General features: G+C 61.0%; 1 protein-coding gene across 1 annotated transcript; it reads right to left on the bottom strand.

The window, feature by feature from the left end:
* Positions 1-289: 289 nt before the first annotated feature.
* On the bottom strand, positions 290-16,672 carry KCNH3 (potassium voltage-gated channel subfamily H member 3; the record flags this gene model as incomplete). Its single annotated transcript, XM_080811056.1, has 15 exons — positions 290-886; positions 999-1,075; positions 1,661-1,767; positions 2,137-2,468; positions 3,165-3,382; positions 6,685-6,934; positions 7,380-7,579; positions 7,835-8,116; positions 11,884-12,091; positions 12,179-12,336; positions 12,718-12,961; positions 13,398-13,531; positions 14,324-14,458; positions 14,931-15,164; positions 16,597-16,672. 15 exons carry the CDS (start codon positions 16,670-16,672, stop codon positions 290-292), a joined length of 3,252 nt encoding a protein of 1,083 aa, XP_080667182.1.
* Positions 16,673-17,729: the final 1,057 nt, after the last annotated feature.

Genomic DNA, 17,729 nt, shown 5'->3' with positions numbered 1-17,729 from the left:
CTGGTGAGGCAGGGACACATGCAGGGGATGGATAGCTGAATCCTTCCCTGGCCTCAGGCCTCTGTCTCCCATCCTGTAGAGGGAAACAGGAGTAGGCTGAGGAGGGGCCCAGAGAGTCCCAGCCTGGGGTCTGCCCCTGAGGCTCCAGCCCACTGAAAGTCAGGGGCTGGGCCCTGAGCCAGTGGGCAGCACGGAGTCCAGGGGTGGCTGCCACCCTCCCTCCGCCCTGAGGCCAGGCAGGGCAGCAGATGGCAGCATGTCTGGCAACACTGAGTTCCTGGGCCGGCAGTCAGACCCCTGTGCCCTCTTCTTGGGTCCACTGGACTGTGCCAGAGCCATGACAGCCGATAAGCACCATCTCCAGGCTATGGGGTTCCCAAGGCAAGGCCAGGCTCCCGGACCCTGGCGGGGGCTCTCCAGTGCTAGCAGCCTCGGCCTGGTGCGTGGGCTCTGGGGGCCCAGTCCTAGCCCCTTCCTCAGCAGGTGGGGAGCCAAGGGTGCTAGGCTCAGGGCAGAGTTCTCCTGAGCCCGGGGGCTCTGAGTCAGAGGTGGAGGTCCAGAAAGCTGTGGCCCGAGGCCAAGGGGAGCTCTGAGATGCTGGGGGGCCCCAGGGCCAGGGGGCCACGAGGGGAGGGGGCCCTGGGCGAGGGTGAGGCCAGGTCCCACTCAAGACAGAGCCAGCTGGGGGCTGCAGGCAGTAGGAGGATGTCCCAGTGTCCACACACAGAGGCTGCAAGAGCCCAGAGGCGCTGGACAGGCATGGCCCCTCTCCCGATGCCCGAGGGCAAGGGCCCTCCCCATGGGGCGCCAGGACTTGCTGCACAGCCTGGCGAAGGGACTGCAGGCCTTCCCGCATCTGCAGCACCTGCTCGGACAGCTCTGTCACCTTTGGGGGTTGAGGGAAGAGGAAAGCACGCACAGTTAAAGGAGATTGGCCCTCGCACAGACTGCAGTGCCCACCCCTCTCCCCTCCCGCCTCCAGCTCGCCCCTCACCCACCGCCTGCCGCAGCTTATCCAGCGTGTCTGTGTTCCTTGCCTCACCGGGTCCGAGGGGGACAGCAAGCAGGCCATTCTCTGCAAACAGGAGGATGGGGTTACCAGCCAGCACTGGGAGGAGGAGATGGTATGGGGTCCAGGCCTTGGCCCCAGTTAGCACAGACCGCATTGGCCTGGCAGGACTGGCCTGGCCTTCCAGCCTTGCCCCAGTTGGGGAATTCCCCCAATAGGAAGCTGCTCTTGGTGCCTGTCCAGCCACGAGACCACTCCGGGGAGCTCATTCCCTGGTCCACTCTCAGGGCTGCAGGGCCTGGCTGGGGGCCACTTACACCCCTGCTTCCCCTGCAGCCCTCTGTCTGCCCCAGGGTCCCAGCAGCAGCACCTGATTCAACACACACAACCACCGTATTACAGGCCGGAAACTGGGTAAGAACCAAGATCCCGCTGCCAGAGAGCCGACCGCAGGGATCCAAATCCCGTCTCCGGCCGCCTTCCGACAGCAAGGTGCTGGTCTTCACCCCCAAACTGCCCCTGCCAACCATGTAGATTGAGAAGGGCAAGAGACAAGAAGTCTGGATCCTGCTGCCTTCTCAGAGGTTCACAGGGCCAAGAGGCAGCCCTGCCGACCTCCCCCTGCCCGCCCTGGGACCCGGGCTCCAGTACCTGGCCCCGGGGAGGGGCTGCTGCTGCACTCTGGACCCGACTGCCCCACACGGAAGGAGAACTTGGGCTGGTCAGAGCCACAGCCGTCCTCAATGCCATCTACTACCCTGCGGACACAGGGGCCAGGACAACAGATCAGTCCACAGGCAGCCACTGCAAGGCCTAGCGGCCACACACACATGCTGCAGGAGCCTGGCGCTCAGGGCCTGGGACAGGTAGCACAGGTAGGCCCTTTCCCTAGGGGCTTGCAGTTTCACTAGGGATTTAAACTTGAGCAACGTGACACAGCGGGAACTCTAGGCAGTGAATGACCAGGCACCAAATGGTGGGGTGAGGGGCCACAGGAAGGTGGGGGTAGCAAGGATGGGTTAGGATGGAAGGAAGGATGGGCACCTGTGGGAGGAATGTGTCCGGCCGGGGTTCCAGCCCCATCCCCACCATCTCTGCCAGAGTACATTGGCCCAGGGCCTGCTTACCTGGGGCTCAGATCCGGGGGCATGTTCCATGGCACAGAGGGCAGCTGCAGACCCTCTAAGCTTCGAGGGTGGACAGAGGGGCCAGCCTCAGCCTGCGAAGCCCCTGCCCTGCCCGGCCGTCCTCTGCCCCGCAGCCTGGGCCGGGGCGCCGTTCGACGCGGGGACAGCAGCTTAGCCGCTGAGGAGGAGGAAGTGCAGCCGGGGGACAGCAAGGGGCTGGAAGTCTCATCAGCTGGGGCTGGGGAGGCTGCGGGGCCCTGCTCCCCATCCGTCTCTTTCTCCTCCAGTGTGGACATAAGGGTGTTGTCGCCACTCAGGGAGCTGGTGTCCACCTGTGGATCGTGGGGGACAGCGAAGTGGCATGGATAGCCCCTCCTGTGCCTCCCTCACCTGCCCCACCCCAACCTCATCTCTCTATAAGGAAACATCTTTGTTAAGCTGGATGCCCGCTATCTCCAACCCTCAGAGGAAGAGGCTCAGGTGTGTATGTGGCGGGTGGGGGGGGATGGCTTTTCTGCCACCACGAAGCCACTAAGCCCTGAAGGAATTTGCTGCCCAGTCAAATGTGGATACACCACCCATCGACTCAGTCCCTCAGGCTCACCTGCCTATCCAGGAGAACACTGTGCTAAAAACAGGTTTGGAATTAGTGGATAGAGACCAGGGAAATTCAAAGCCCCTCAGAGCAGTTCTCCCTCATGGGGAAGCAGCAGGGGAGCCACAGGGCTCTTCAGAGGCAGCCTGGAGGACTAATGCATGGCCCTACCCAGGCATCCCATCCCTCATGTGTGGCCCTCAGTCTCCACCGCTGAAGCCTTCACTATAGACCAGGCCAGGCCGTCACAGACAGGCCAGGGAGAGCACAGCAGGGCTGGGAGCTAAAGGACAGTGTGGGTGTGAAGGGACAGATGGGAGAGTGTAGATCCCCCCCACACACAAAGTTGTTGGGTTGGTAACACCAGGCCAGATGTCACCTCCTCAGGCCCCTGGTGCCCCAGCCCCCTCGCACACATTCCCAGCACCCTCACCTCTGCAGGGCCTCCACCGGCCCCCAGGTTGTAGCTGAGCTCCCCTCGGAGGCCCCGGCTGAAGCGTGGGGCAAACTCGGGGTACAGTGCAAGGCTCTCATGCAGCCCAGCCAGCTGTAGACACTGTAGGACGCAGTAGGTCAGCCCCTTTACATCAGCATTGGCCTTGACCACCTGCTCCCGCCGAGGCAGCTCGCAGCCAATCAGATCACCCTTCCCTGGGAAGTGGAAGCACAGGTCAGTGAGCCCTGCCCCTCACCCTGCGGACAGGGAAGTCGAGCAGAGGCAGCTGAGCTTTCCCTGCGAGTTCAGTGGGGCCTTGAGAGCCAGCACAGGGAGGAGCACAGGGGCTTGGGCCCCAGCAGACCCATGCTGCCTGCCTCGGGCTTCTCAAACAGTGAAACGCACGGACACCCAGGGACTCAAGGCACATCTGGGATCAAAGCCACCATGCCGGACCCATTTGAATTTTAGGCCTGAGACAACTCGGCAGTCACCAGTTCTCGTGGTTCCCCGGTTGCCCATAGCTCCGAAACCCTTACGAATGTTACGCCAATCACTCCTAGGCCCCATTTCTACCTACGGAATCATAGTACCTATAGGAGACTCCACAGTCTGACACTTCGAGCCTCACGGGTGATTCAGGTGGGGCTTGTCCAGGAACCCAGAGGTTAGGGCCCTGTGGGGCACAGTGATGTCCAGCAGCCACATGACTTCATCTCCTGGAGCCCTGGTGCTTGCAGGATAGATTTTGTGTTGAACTGAGTCGTGGTGCTTTCTGGATCTTACCAGAAGGTGTCAATGGAGGGTTTTCCCACCAGCCCGCTGAGGCTGCCACCTGGCTGACAGCATTGTAAAATGGCATCAGAGTCTGCATCCCAATCTCAGAGATGTTAAATTGTAGGGAAAAAATGTGCATCTTAGAATCAATGAACTAGGGTGTCTCCAATAAGGGACACATGAGGGTTCAATGAGTTCATGTTGGTAAAGTGCCTGACCCAGAGACTAGCAATCAAAGCTCATTTCCTTCCTCACCCGCTGGACTAGAGTCCCCTGTAGATGACTCCCAGCTGGTGTGCTGTGGGTGCTGCAGCAGCATCACCACCCTCACGACACAGCTCAGTCCACAGTCAGAGTTCACAAAACTGGAAAGCCTTTCCTTACCGTCAAGGAAAAAGACGGATCACGGCCACCAACCCCCACCCACCCCACCCCCACCCCTAGCCTCGGGCCGCCTCCTGCCACCAACATAACTGAGCTTAGCTGCCTCTTGTAAATGTTCGTGGACTTTTGCTCAGACTTAAGTGTAGAAGGCACTGCTGTTAGATCATATTTTCTTGGTTTGGGGCCATCCTTCTGGTTCCTTCTGAGAGCTGTTTGGATCTTAGTGTGCTCCTCTGATGAATGAGCTCTCTCTCCTCGTGTGTGTCATCTGGAAATAGGAGAAGTGTGTATTTTTGGTCTTCATCCAAAAGGTGAGACAGAATCGAAAAACATGACAGGACCGATGACAGAGCTCCATGCCACTGGTCTCAGACCAGAGCCTGCTCTCCAGGCTGGCCTCCTGGCTGGGACCGCTAACTCAGCTCCCCAGCCCCCTCGGGTCTTCCTGGCGTGGGCCCCCAGTCTGCCTCTCTTCTCTTGCCTCCTGCTCCCACAGCCAACTGTGTGTGCTTAGCTGTCAGTCCATACACAGAGGTCAGGGCCAAAGTGGACAGTGCTTGAGGCACCATGAGCCTCCGCGGCCTGCAGCAGGTGAGAAGCTGTCCCCACCCCCCACCCCCCCCACCCCCGCCCAAACAAAGTTCAGATAAGGAGGCATGTGGGGGTGGCCTGAAGGCACAGCAGGAAACCAGCGGGTGGGGAACCAGGCATTCACCAGGGTGTCCAGACCCATCAAGTCCACAGCTGAGAGTTCATCTGGAACATATGGGCAGGGACAGGATGGATCCAAGGGGGCAAAATCCTGGTGCCGGGTACACAGGCAGTCAGGCAAAGGCCTGGGGCGCAGGCGGTGGACACTCTCGAGGCTCTGTCTTCATAGTGAACAGGATTCTTCTGCAACCTGGAGCCTGGCATCCATGAAGAGCTGCTCTTGCAGGACGAACGCCAGCTCCCAGTCTCACTGCTGCCTCAGCTCTGAGCTGAAAACCATCTGTTTAATAATCTGGTCGACAGTCTTGACCAGTCTGCGATTGTCAAAATCTGTTTGCCCTTCTGAATCTCTCCAGTTCTCCCTCACTTCTCAAGGCCTGCCAGCCCTGCGTGAGTGGCCGCAATTCCACCTGCTCAGAGTCCTGGCAATAAGAAGCATCTAGGTCCAGAAGCCAAAGTCACAAAAGACTCAAAGTGAAAGGTGGGATAGCCTCTGGCCTCTCTTACCTCCAAGACCCCCTTGAGGGTATTTTTCCTATTGGAAGATCACCCTCCTCCTCAAGACAGAGGGGAGGGACACCCAGTAGCTACTGGGTGTCTGGTCTTAATTCTCCAGGTGAGTGACGAACTTCAGGCCCTCTGGGGCTCAGCCATCTCCACAGTGAGTCTCCGAGCCCTTGGCTGAGGATTCACCTCCCTTTCATCCCCCAGGCGAGGCCCTCCAGGACCCAAGCAGATCAGAGAGTTCCCACCTGCTGGGGCCACTGCTGGGAGCCCATGCAGCTCTGTCTCCCAAGCATTGTGCGTTCCTTTCTAGAGCCTCGAGTGTGCATCCTGCCACCCTGAAATTGTGCCCTTTCTTTGGGACACGGCTCTCCATCGAGCAAAGCACCTGAGAGCACAGTGAATGAAGCCTGAGGTTGATGGCCTAGGTTCTAATCCCTCCTGCCCATTCATGAACCTCTCCAAGCCTCCTACTCCTTCCACGCAAAACAGGCGCAACACCAGTGCCTCTGTCACGGGCTTTGTGAGGTCTGTGTATGCAGAAGCACCCAAGGGCCAGCTCAGCTGTGAGACTCAGCATCAGCGCTGTTCAGATGTCCATTCCACAACTGTGACCTCTAATTCCTTGTCCAGGGATTTGACCTATCTCGGCCTCTTTTTGCCACGAAGGGAAGTACACAGGCAGAGCCTGAGCCCTGCTGTCATGCATCGGAGCCCTGGGCCTGCTCTGTGACAGGCCCTCTGGCCTGAGCTGGTGCACGGGCCACCAGGAGAGCGCTCATGGCCCCCTCGGTGTCTGGCACTCTCACCAGCGCTGCTGTCCCCCTTGACAGAAACGGAAATGCTGATCTCCCAACCCCTCCTCAGCTACGGTTTGCTCCTGCACTCAGGGAGCCTTGCACACCTGCAGGCTAGTTTCCTCCTCCTTGTGTTGCCACCTGGTGGTCACTGGGCCTGCTACTCGCTCTGCCCGGGGCTCCGGGGCTCCAAGGCTCCTCCCGACCCCACCCCCGCTGTCCCTCACGCCGTTCCTCGTTCCTCGGGTGGCCTTGCCTGCATCCTCTCTCCGTGTTTCTGCTGAGGGGACCCCAGTCCCACCCGCCTCCCACAGAGGCCTGCTTCCCCTCCTGCCCGCACACACCTAGGATTGCCAGCACAGTGCCGCCCTTGAGCACCTCCATGGAGCCGGAGCAGACGAAGTAGAGGGCCTGGAGAGCGTCCCCTTGGTGGATGAGGTACTCGCCGGGCGTGCAGAAGGCGGGCCGCAGGGCCAGGGACAGTGCTCGCAGGCAGCCTCGGCTCGCTGCCTCAAACAGGGGCAGCTGCAGAACCTCCTTGTGCAGGTGCATGGCGATGTCTGCTCGGAGCTCGTCGGGGAGGCTCTGCAGCAGCTGGGGGGTAGGGGACATGGGGAGGTCAGTGGTGGCAGAATGGAAGGCAGCCTCCAGCCAGCCCCTCTCCATCCCCGCAGGCTTTGGGAGCGACGCGGAGGCGTGGGAGGGACCTGAGGCTTCACAAAGGGGACAATCAGTGAGGGGGACCGTCTCTGCCTTCCTCCCAATCACTTCAACCCCGGGGCCAGCAGCTCTGCTTTCCTCCTGCAGGCCCCCAGCTGGAGGTCCATGAGCAGAGCCTGCGGGACTAACAAGGGTGCAGAAAGGCCTCCAAGTCTTTTTGAGTGCCCTCTGCCCCAGACTACGGTCCCCCCAGTGGAGCACGGAAGCCAGAATTCCGCGTTCCTTGCCCCGCAGCCAGCTGCTGGGGGTTTGAGGCCGAGCACGCACTCCTCAAGGGAGCGAAGTCTGGAAGGGCCCGCCCTGAGACCCGCGCATGCACCTCGGTGGTGTCGATGCCGTTGTTCACCGCCCAGGTGGCCTGGAAGTACTCCAGCATGCGCTGCTTGAGCGGCTTGGGGATGCGGTGGATGCGGATGTAGTCGCGCAGGTCACGGGTGCGGCTGTGGTACAGAAAGCGGCGGGCGTACATGCGCTGGATGATGGCCGTCACGTTCCCAAACACCACCGCGTGCATCAGGGCTGGGGAGGGCAGCGAGACGGGGTCACTCTAGGCCGGCCTGACGCCGCACTGGGCGCGTGGGTCCTCTGTCCCCGCCCCCACAGGCGCCTGGGCAGGGCACTGAGTCCTGCAGCCACGTGGGCTCCCCTGGCCCTAGTTCTGTGTTCCTCCGGCCACGCCCCCCCAAAGCACAAGAAACTCTAGGAAGAACTTCGGGCCCCTGGGGCAGGTGGGGAGCCAGGCCTGCCTGGGGCCAGGAGGGGAGTGGGCCTTACCGCCAATGAGCATGGTGCAGATGGAGAAGATCTTCTCCGTGTCCGTGTTGGCGGACACGTTGCCAAAGCCCACGCTGGTTAGGCTGCTGAGCGCGAAATAGAGGGAGGTGATGTAGGCGCTTCGCAGAGAGGGGCCGCCCAGGAGCTCCAGTCCGGTCCCATTGGCCTCCCCGCTGACGCTGCTACAGTTGTCGCTGCGGCCGGAGCTGTTCCCCGCAGCTGGGCTCTGGCCCACCAGGTAGTAGGGCGTCTCTAGGCGGCGGGCCAGCTCCTGCAGCCAGCCTGGGGGCAGGGATGGGCGCACCTAAGCCGGGGCGCAAGGCCTACCCTGCAGGCCCATGTGTGCCCCGGTGTTGCCCCCTCCCTCCCGACGCCATGGGGGACACGTGGATGCAGATCCACCCCCCAGGTTCCTCCCTCACTTGCCTCCCCTGCCGTTCAGCACAACCCAGTCTACACTGCCCCCCCCCTCCCCGCACCAAGACAAGCACGGGAGGGCGAGGCTATCCTCTTCCCGTGCTGGGGTCTGGTGGTGCCAAGCAAGGAGCACCAGCCCCTCTTTCCTGTGGCTGGCACGACTCTCAGGAAGCAGGCCCAGCTGGAGGCTGCCTCCTCTACCCTATACCCCCAGACTCCTCTTGCTCTCTCTCAGCTCACCTGCTCTGAAAGCCGCTTCACCCTTCACCTATCCTCACAACCACACAGACCACCCAGCCCCACGTACGCGTTCTTAGGCATGCTGACGTGGACGCGTGCATACGCACTATTAAGGCCACAGACAGGCTCCGCCCAGGCAAGAGGATGAGGACACACACGTGTGAGCACACTCACAGGTGCACAGCCACAGCCACTCACACAGAAAAAGCCTGCACGCACTTGGGAGAGAGACAAGGGCACACAGGGGCTGGCACTCGGACACCTGGGTAAGAGAGGCGACCACAAGCACACAGGTGAGCACACTCAAAGGCCACAGGGAGGCAGGCCCCTGGACATACACTGAGGCTCTTGAGCGCATGTGTGGACACGGGCCAGCCTGGGACAACGGCAGAAGCTGGACACTGCTCCAGTCTCCATCAACCCCACGTTCTCTGTCTGGCCTGGGCAGGAAGTGGGGCTGTGTACTGGGTCTCTCAGGAGCTTTGGCTACTCCAAGTGACTCGGGAGCCTAGCTGGAAGGTTGTGGGAGTTGTCGGGTATTGGACGGGGATTCCTGGGGCCCACGGGGGCCTCAGGGGTCCTGGCAGAGCTGGGAGTCAGAGGAGCAAGGGAGGGAGGGCAGATCTAGAGCAGAGACACGGGGGGCAAGTGCAGAGGCGGCTGGGGAGCTCGCCTCTGCCTCTCTGTGTGCACTCAGCCCCTCCCTCCTGGACACACCCAGCCTCCCTGAACCACACTCTCCCAAACCCCTTACACACGCTGCTCCCTGAGATTGCCACACCCCTCCCTCATGCTGGGAGCCGTTCATTCAGCAGTTGCACAGACATGGGCCTTCTGCACAACACCCGTGTGCCACGTGATGGGGCTCAAGCCCACACGCTGTGGGTTAGGGCCAGAGGCTTTCCTGAAAGAGGGGATATTGGTGCTTGGTCTCAGTGGATGGGTAGTGTTTTGAATCAAAGCAGCTGAGAGAAGGTTGTTCCTGATCTAGGGAAAGGTCATAGTGGGTCAACCCTAGAGATGGAGACAAGTGCAAGCAAATAGCTAGAAATTAGCTAGAATTAGCTAGAATGTAGGGTCTGCACAGGGGATGTCAAATCCTTGCCTAAGGAATTTGGGAAGGTATGTTAAAGCCTGAGCCAAGGTGAAGACTCACCCTCCTGCTCAAAAATCTTCAGCTGCTATTCAGTTGGGCCTCTGACCTGTTGTCAGGTAAAGTGGGTGGGGGGCAAGGGTGAGAAGCAGAAGGATGAGGGGAAGGCGGCTGGGGGGCTTGTCCTCTGTTCTGGCTATGGGGCCCCGGCAGCTCCCGGAGCTGGTGATATGGGCAGGCTACTCTGGAGGCTGGTGGAGGAACGCCCTGAGTGATCTCCCTCAGTATCTCGCACCATCTTTTGAAAATCGGGCCCATTGCTACTGGGCTGATGGGAATCGGGGGAAGGGACTCTGTGTCCACACCATGCCCACAGGAGCCCCAGAACCAAGGCAGGGAAGCCAGAGAAGGCACTTCCCACCAGAGCTGGACCAGGAGGGGGCGCCACTCCCCCCTCCAGACATCCCTTCTGAGGCTGGGCTCTTGGAGGTCCCGGTGTGGCTCTGACCCATCTTGGGAGTCCTTTCTCTGCAGAAAGGAGGAGCGGATGATGTGAAGGACTTGGAAACTCCCCTAATGTGAGCTAGAACCAGCCCACGATAGAATGAAATTACTTGAAAGCTTGGGGTCAAGGGTGCTAGATTTAACAGGCAAAACAGCCTGCCTCCCACTTGCCCGTATTCTCCATGGTGGGATCCAAAGCCCCTCCTGGAGCCAAAGATACTCTTCATGTCAGCTGAGCGCCCCCTGTCAGGGTGTCAGAACAAAGGAGCCATAAGATTTCTGACTCCCGTGTGGGAGTGAACTGACCCAGGGATCGGGTGTCTGAGCCCACTTCGGGATCAGGGTTATCTACCTTCCAGGTCACTGACTGTGTTTGCTGGGTGGCCATCTGACCCCCAGAGCCGCCTCCACCACAGCCTCCCTCTGGGAAGGGCAGGTGCCAAGGAGCCGACACTGCCTGGAGTGTCCCGGTTCCATGTGCTCGGCAACTAGAGCTTCGGGGAATACCCGCGTGGGCCTCTGGGCCACGCACCAGTCTCCACGGGTTTGGCAGGGGAGAGAGGGTTTGCAGGAGCCTCCTCGTCCCTGGGAACCGATCAGAGCACGTTTCTAAGGCCCACCTGCCCTCCTGCTGATCCCACCAAGGAACAGATGGACAGGCCAGGTGAGCCACTGGCCTGTTGCCCACTGACTAGAACAGGCACTACAGGCCAGTTCCTGGGAAGCCACCAGAAGGCTGGAGGGCATGGGAGGAAGAAGGTGTGTTCGGTTTGGGGGCCTCAGGGTATGAAGAGTTAGAACAGGTGGGCACGGAATGTTTTGGAGTTAGGGGAAGGAGTGAGGCTGAGATGGTGTCGTGGCACCCGTGGGATCACAGAGCACGAGGTGAGGGGAAGAGATAGGCCGGCACGAAGGAGGCTGGTGAGGACCGTGTTGCTCAGGGCAGAGAGGCAGAGTGGTTCAAAGGAGTGTGGTCAGCAGGGTTGAGTGCCACGGGACACCAAGGAGATTTGGCCCCAGAAGGTCCCCGTGACCTGCCAGCTGTCATTCTGGGTGGAGAGGTGGGGGTGGGAGCCTTGCTGGCAGAAGTGAAGATGTGAGTGGGAGGCGAAGAGGGGGAGGAGTGGAAGTGGAGGTGAAGTGAAGGAGAGTGAAGGCACCCACGGGGCGCAGAGAAAGGCTGCATTTTAGGCCCGGGGAGGGAGGAGCCGCAGCTGAGAGAGCCGGGCCTAGAGGTAACTGGAGTGGGGAAGGGCTCGGCAGTCCAGGTGCGTGGGGAGATTTCGAGAGGGCGGTGGGAGGGCACCAGGCCTTAGAGGTACCCAGGAGGGCAGCGGCTCCCTGCATGGCTTCTCCTGAGAGGGGTGCGGTTCTCGGCTGGGCAGGGGCCTGGAGAAGGTGACAAAAGCTAAGGCCACAAGGAGGTCGTGACGAGTGAAGAGGACTCCCCCGGGCAGCCCACGGAGCTCTCACAGCTGTGCCCGACTGCTAAAGAGCAGGCCTGCCTCAGAGTGGTGGCTCTGTCACACTCCTCCATGCACACACACATGCCAGCACCTGCATTCTCCTCACACACACACACCCACTTGCCTGAACCCCCCAAATAGCTCTGCTGAGGCCGACTTGCACACACATCCCTGACTCCTCGTATCAGCTCAGAAACACACACCGGGACTCCCGTTTCCCTGATACACACACACACACACACACACACACACACACACACACACACCTAGACATGCTACTCTGGCACACACGGGGACACTCGCCCCCGCCCTCCAGGAGCCTCTAGTACCAATCTCTGGCAGCTCTGAGGCACTGCTCTCAATCTCTCGCTGGCCGATGTAGAACCAGACGCAGGCCACCCAGTGGGCGAGCAGAGCGAACACGGCCATGAGCAGGGTGAGCACCACGGCGCTGTACTGGGAGTACCGGTCTAGTCGAGGGAGCAGCCGCAGCAGCCGCAGCAGCCGCACGGTCTTCAGCAGGTGGGCCCCAAAGTACTGGGGGATGGGGAGAGACAGGGAGGTCACCCTGGGCCCAGGCCCACCCACTCGGCCCCAAAGCCCACCCAGCCCGGCTGCACTGACCACATTGACCTTGAAGGCATGTAGCAGGTCGAAGGGCAGCGCAGCGATGACATCCAGCAGGAACCAGGTGGTGACATAGTGGAGGCAGATGGACTTTGGGGCAAACACCACCTGGCCCGACTTGGACACGAACGTGGTACGGAAGTTCAGCACGATGTCTGCAGGAAGTCCGGGTGGGACTCAGCGCCGGGTACAGGAGGACACCCTGCTTCCTGGGCTCCTGCTCAGTATCTGACAGTGGCCTGGGCCCCCGACCATCTTACTTCGCACAGAACTCTAAAGGGTGGACACTGTTGTGTATCTTTGATGGAGGGAAAAACTGAGGCGCGGAGAGGCAATGATTGGCTCAGGATCCCATAACCCATTAGCAGTAGAGACATTTTTGGAACCTAGGTTTGCTTTCAAAGCCCACAGGTCACAAACATGGGGGCGGCATGGGGGACATTTGTCAGCAGGCACGGAAGCCATGCAGACTCTCCCCATCAGACCCTGAGGGGTGCCCGGCACAGGGTAGGGTGGGAGGCACGGGGCACACGTACCAAGAATGAAGAGGACCTCCACGGCCAGATCACAGACGCTGGGGGCACTGCGGGCGGCGCTGGGCTCCCGAGCTGTGCTCACACACACACTGTAGGGCACGGTGACAGCCACGTAGAGGGTCGCAAGCAGGATGAAGCCGTCCCAAGTGGCCCTCAGTGCCCCACAGTGCAGCAGGATGAAAGGCGACTTTCGGATGGCGGCTACTTTGTACTCGGGCAAGTTTGGCTTCTCCCCGAATACCCCCTGAGTATGGCAGGGCAGGTCGGGCCAGAAGGACAGGAAATTGGCAGAGGCTAAGTTTGGATGGGGTGTGGGGCAGGCATCCACCTCCTTTCTCTCCCTGCATACTCAAAGCTACCCCGTCACAGGCATTAGAGTCCCCATGTTACAGATCAGAACACTGAGGATTGGAGAGACCACTGACTTAGCTGAGGTCACACCACTGCTTGGGGGAGGAGCCAACATTGATCTTGGCCCTGAGGAGCCAGGGCCAAGATTGTATCTTTGATGGATCAGATATCTGACATTCCTTCCCTCCCTCTGTCCCCACCCCCAAAGTGCTGTTGGGGCCTGGGTCGTCCCCTGGACATCCTCTCTCTGGTGGGCTTAGTTCCTCTCCTCCATCTCCTCAGCTTGCCCTACCCTGCCCCCCAAACACACACCCTTGTGCATAATCCACCTTATTGAGCTTGTGCTTGCCCTTGGGCTGTTTCTGCAGGTGCCCAGACAGGTGGTAGAGCACAGCGCGGCTCCGCCGCCGGTTGGCATTGAAGCCTTTGGCTCTTCCCCGGCCATATCGGCGCCGGCCACCACCTGCAAAAGAGGGACCCATGAGGCTGATGGGGGGAGTGCCCGCACACCCCAGCCAGGGTCTTGGGTGTACGACACCAGTTGCTGGCCCATGAGCTGGACTGACTCAGGGACCAGTTAGTCTGTTTAGAGCTGGGGGGCTCCAGCTTCCTCATCTCTAGGGGCACTCGCCAGTGCCAGCAATGGGCAGTCCTGTGGGTGCTTCTAGACACGCCTCCCCATGCCTGCTTCCAGCAGAAGGAGGTCTGGATCAAGGAACAGGCAGGAGAGGATCTCCATAGGGAAAAGCCTGAGAAAGGAGTATGGAGGTGCTTCCCGGGGTTGGGTGGGAGGAGTGGGGAATGGACAGTACCCCCGGCATCCCCAGGGGTAAAGCCAGCTTCTGATGACAGCTTTCTGAGCTGGTCAAAGGCCTCCACCAGCCCTTGGGCTCCCAGTCAGGTCAGTAGGAGGGAGAGGAACCAGGTGGGTCTGCACTCAGCCTCACTAATTGGTCAGGAAATAGTACTTCACCGGCACTAGGGGAGTCTGCTTGCTTTCAGTTTCTTAGTAAAGTGGACTTTAAAACTCCAACTTTGTCTCAAGGCGTCTGTTTGGAAACAAGCTTTCCATAACTGGGCATGTGGAAATGAGAGCAGCACAGGCCTCTCACCCAGCAAAGAAGGAGTTAATGAATGCAAGAGGGTGGGGGAACCCACGAGCGCAAGCTGGGTGCGAAGGCCCCTGCCCAGGCCTGAGGTACCCAATACACCAGCCAGCTGCGGCCACTAAATCAGCAGCCCCACAGGCACCCACCTCTCTCCTTCCAGTTGTCGGGGCCCCCTCGGTTCTTGGTGTCGCTGATATCCTTGTGAGAGACCAGGAAGAGGGCCACCTCCCCTTTCTCATTCTTTATGGGTATCACATCCAGGAGACACCAGAATGGGAGCCCTGGGCACAAAGACAGACTCAGCCTAGCTCCTATTCGCCACCTTGCCCGAGGTGACAGAGGTCCTACTGCCAGCCCTGGCCAAGACACAGGCAGGATCAGGGCTTTCCTGGGAGGGGAGGGGCAGCCTGGCTCCATTCAGGACTGGGCTTGACGGACAGGGTCAGGGAAGGCAAGGGAGAGCAGAGATGGCCATCAGACATGTGTGCTCATAGGTCTGTCCTGCTGAGACGGGGACATTTTTCTGCTCGGGTGAAAAACCGAAGATCGGAAATTGAGTAGAGGCTGAGGTGAGGGCGGAAGAGAGAAGCCAGGGGCTGTGGATGGGGTGGAGAAGGAAGTGGGTAAATGGGAAGATGGGGAGAGATGGGGAGATGGAGATGATGGGGATGGAACACTGGGACAGTAGATGGAGTGGGTGCCAGGCTGGGTGAGACCTCCAGAGTGAGGCGGGCTGGCCAGGTGGCCCCTCACCGCTCTTCCGGTACAGGATCAGCTCAGCCTTGAACTCCTTGTGCTCATCCAGGGCCTTGCGGATCTGTTGGCGGACAAGCTCACTGGTGTCTGGCCCATAGAGGAAGGAGCAGGCGCAGCCCCGCTGCATGACCTCGGCCCGGGAGAAACCCGTGAGGTCGCAGAAGCCATCAGAGCAGTAGACCACGGGGAAGAGCCCCGTCACCTGGGCGTTGCCCAGCACGAAGTTACTGTCTGCAAGAGAGCACCTCTCAGAGGAAGCATGGGGTGAAGGGGCCCAGGGTCTGCCAACCCCCTTTCCTAAATGCCTGCAACCAAAGGGTGGGTGTCACAAAGCCCAAGACCTGTGTGTGTGTGTGCGTGTGTCCAGGGGTTGGGGCAGGCGCTGTTTATAAACAGGAGTCAGTGTGTCACTTATGCACAGAGCCCACTCCTAGCAGTGGAATCAACACATGTGAACACGGTGTTGGTGAATGCAGCCCTGTATGGGAACTGTGTCCTCTGCACTGTGTCCTGAGCAGCTTGGGGTAAGGCTAGGCTTGGGGATGCCCAAGGGGGGACTGCACAACCAGCTCTAGGCAGCCTCAGCCCTACTCCTACCTCTGCCAGGTTCACTCACCAGCTAGATACCCAGGGTGGCTATGGGGCTCCTCTCATGGGGACTCACCTGGATGGGAGGCAGTCCAGGCCACCACCCATTCTGCTCTCCCTGTGTGAGCCCCAGCTGCTGGACCTGGCTCAGGAATTAGTGAGTGTGATCGAGAATGGGGGTGTAAGGATGGTAGCTGAACAGCACAGCCTGGAGCCAGGAACGTATTGGGGAGTGGGGGGCACTGAATCAGCAGGCTGCGGGAGCCAAGCGCAGGGCAAAGCAGATGGAGAAGCCAGTGTGTGTGTGTGTGTGTGTGTGTGTGCGTGCGCGTGCGCGCGTGTGTAGGGGGGTGCTCAGTGATGGGTTCCCACCCCCTATAAGGAACTGCAAGACCGTGGAGGACGATAAGCAGAGAGCTGGTAAACCCCAATGGGGGTGAGTGAAGGAGGAGAAGAAGGGAGGGGGTTTGCTTCACTTTCCCTGTGTTCAGAGCCCTGGGAACCCAGGATCCAGAAGCTCTGGTCACCTACTGCAAACTTCCGCAGTCTTGGTGGGAGTATCCAAACCTAGCTTTTTGGGTCTAGAGGGGCTCTGCAGGTTTAGGCTGGGGAGTTTAGGCGGTGAGGTGAGCTTGGACTAACAGTGCGATCCTAATCCCACTTACTCTATCTCCTTTTGCAAACCTCTTTTCTAAATCGTGCTTTTGAACCCTCTGGGTTCCCTGAGCACCCCTCCTCTGCCTCACCCCCCACCGGCCACTTCCATGGTAGTAGGTAGGACAGCGCCAGACACAGGGATGGGGTGAGTTAGACTGACTAGGTCGGGGTGCGCGCCCTCGCCAACAAATGGCATCCTGGGCCCTAAACCGGGAGACTTTTGGCCGTTTTGCCCAACCCTGAACCTTTGAGAAACGGCGACTGGAAGGAGATGGTGGTCCAGGCTGAAAGGCGGGCGTTGGGGAGGAAAGGTGAGAACAGAGAGGGCGCCAGGCCGAGATGTCGCGGTGCGGGACCTGCGGGAACCCTGGCAGGAAGCGGCTTCCCTGGGAGCCAGTGGGGCGGAGGTCAGACTCACGCGTGCCGTCGAAGCGCGTGGCGATGGTGTCCAGGAAGGTGTTCTGCGGCGCCAGGAGTCCCCGCATGGCCGGCATCTTAGGCGGCCGTAGCCGCCCGCCCCATCCCTCCGGGGCGCGGGGGCTCAGCACCGGGGGAGGGCGCCCAGCTCGGCCGCCCCCCGCCGGGCCCCGCGCCCCCTAGCGCAGCCGTCGGAGGCCGAAGCCCACCCCGGGTTGGCAGGCCCGGCCAGCAGCCGGTGCGCGAGGGGGCGTCCCCGCCGTCGGGGCCCGGAGCATGGCGCGCGGCCTCTCGCGTCCTGGCCGCCCACGAATCCCGGGCCCCCGGCTCGGCGCCCGCTCCGCTCTCCGCACCTTCCGCTCGCGGCGGCGGCTGCGGCGGCAGCAGCGGCTCCCGTTTCGGCCGCGGGTCGGCTCCCGCTTGTGCTCCGTTCGGCGCCGGGTTCCCGCAGCTCCCTCCGTCTGTCGGGGAGAGGCGGCAGCCTCCCTCCCTCCGGCGCCCGCCGCCTGCACCGGGGTAACCATGGAGACGGGCACACCCAGGCAGGGCCGCCTCCTTAAAGGGACAGGCCTCCCGCCTAGGGATCTCCTCCCCTCGGGACCTCGGTGGGGGCAGGGGGAGGCGGCGGCCCCTCTATCCCCCGCCGCGGCGGCCGCCCGAGCCGCCCCAAGCCGCCCCGCCCGCCCCTCGGAGGAGACCGGCGAGCGCCTGGTCCCGCTAGGGCTGAGTCAGCGCAGGGGCGAGGCGTCTTTCTCTGCAGCATGGGGGTTCGCACAGAGCCTCGCAGACTCTCCTCCCCCGGAGGGACCAGAGGAGAGCTCCGGCGGGGGGTGAGCGGCGGGGCGGGGGGGTGTTTTAGAAGACGCTTTCCCCGAGGAAAAATGTAGTGGGAAAGGGGACTGGGCATCTGGGCGGAGGTGGGGGAAGGCCGGGAGTTGGTGGAGGTCGCGGGCCCTAGAGGGACCCCGAATGTACAGGAAAGTCTAAAAGGAGATGGGGAGGGTGGTGTCTAAACACAGCCTCTGGGCATCGAGGCCTTTCTCTGCCTCAACTTGACCCTCATCCCTGGGAGGTGCAGCTGCAGGCGGGAGCTGTCAGGAAACTGGAGGGTGGGTAGCCCTGGAAGTAAGGTTG

The sequence above is a fragment of the Martes martes genome (genome assembly GCF_963455335.1).
Source record: "Martes martes genome assembly, chromosome: 8".
NCBI lineage: Eukaryota > Metazoa > Chordata > Mammalia > Carnivora > Mustelidae > Martes > Martes martes.
Note: the sequence above shows the minus strand (reverse complement) of the source record. Positions and strands in the feature narration are given on the sequence as shown.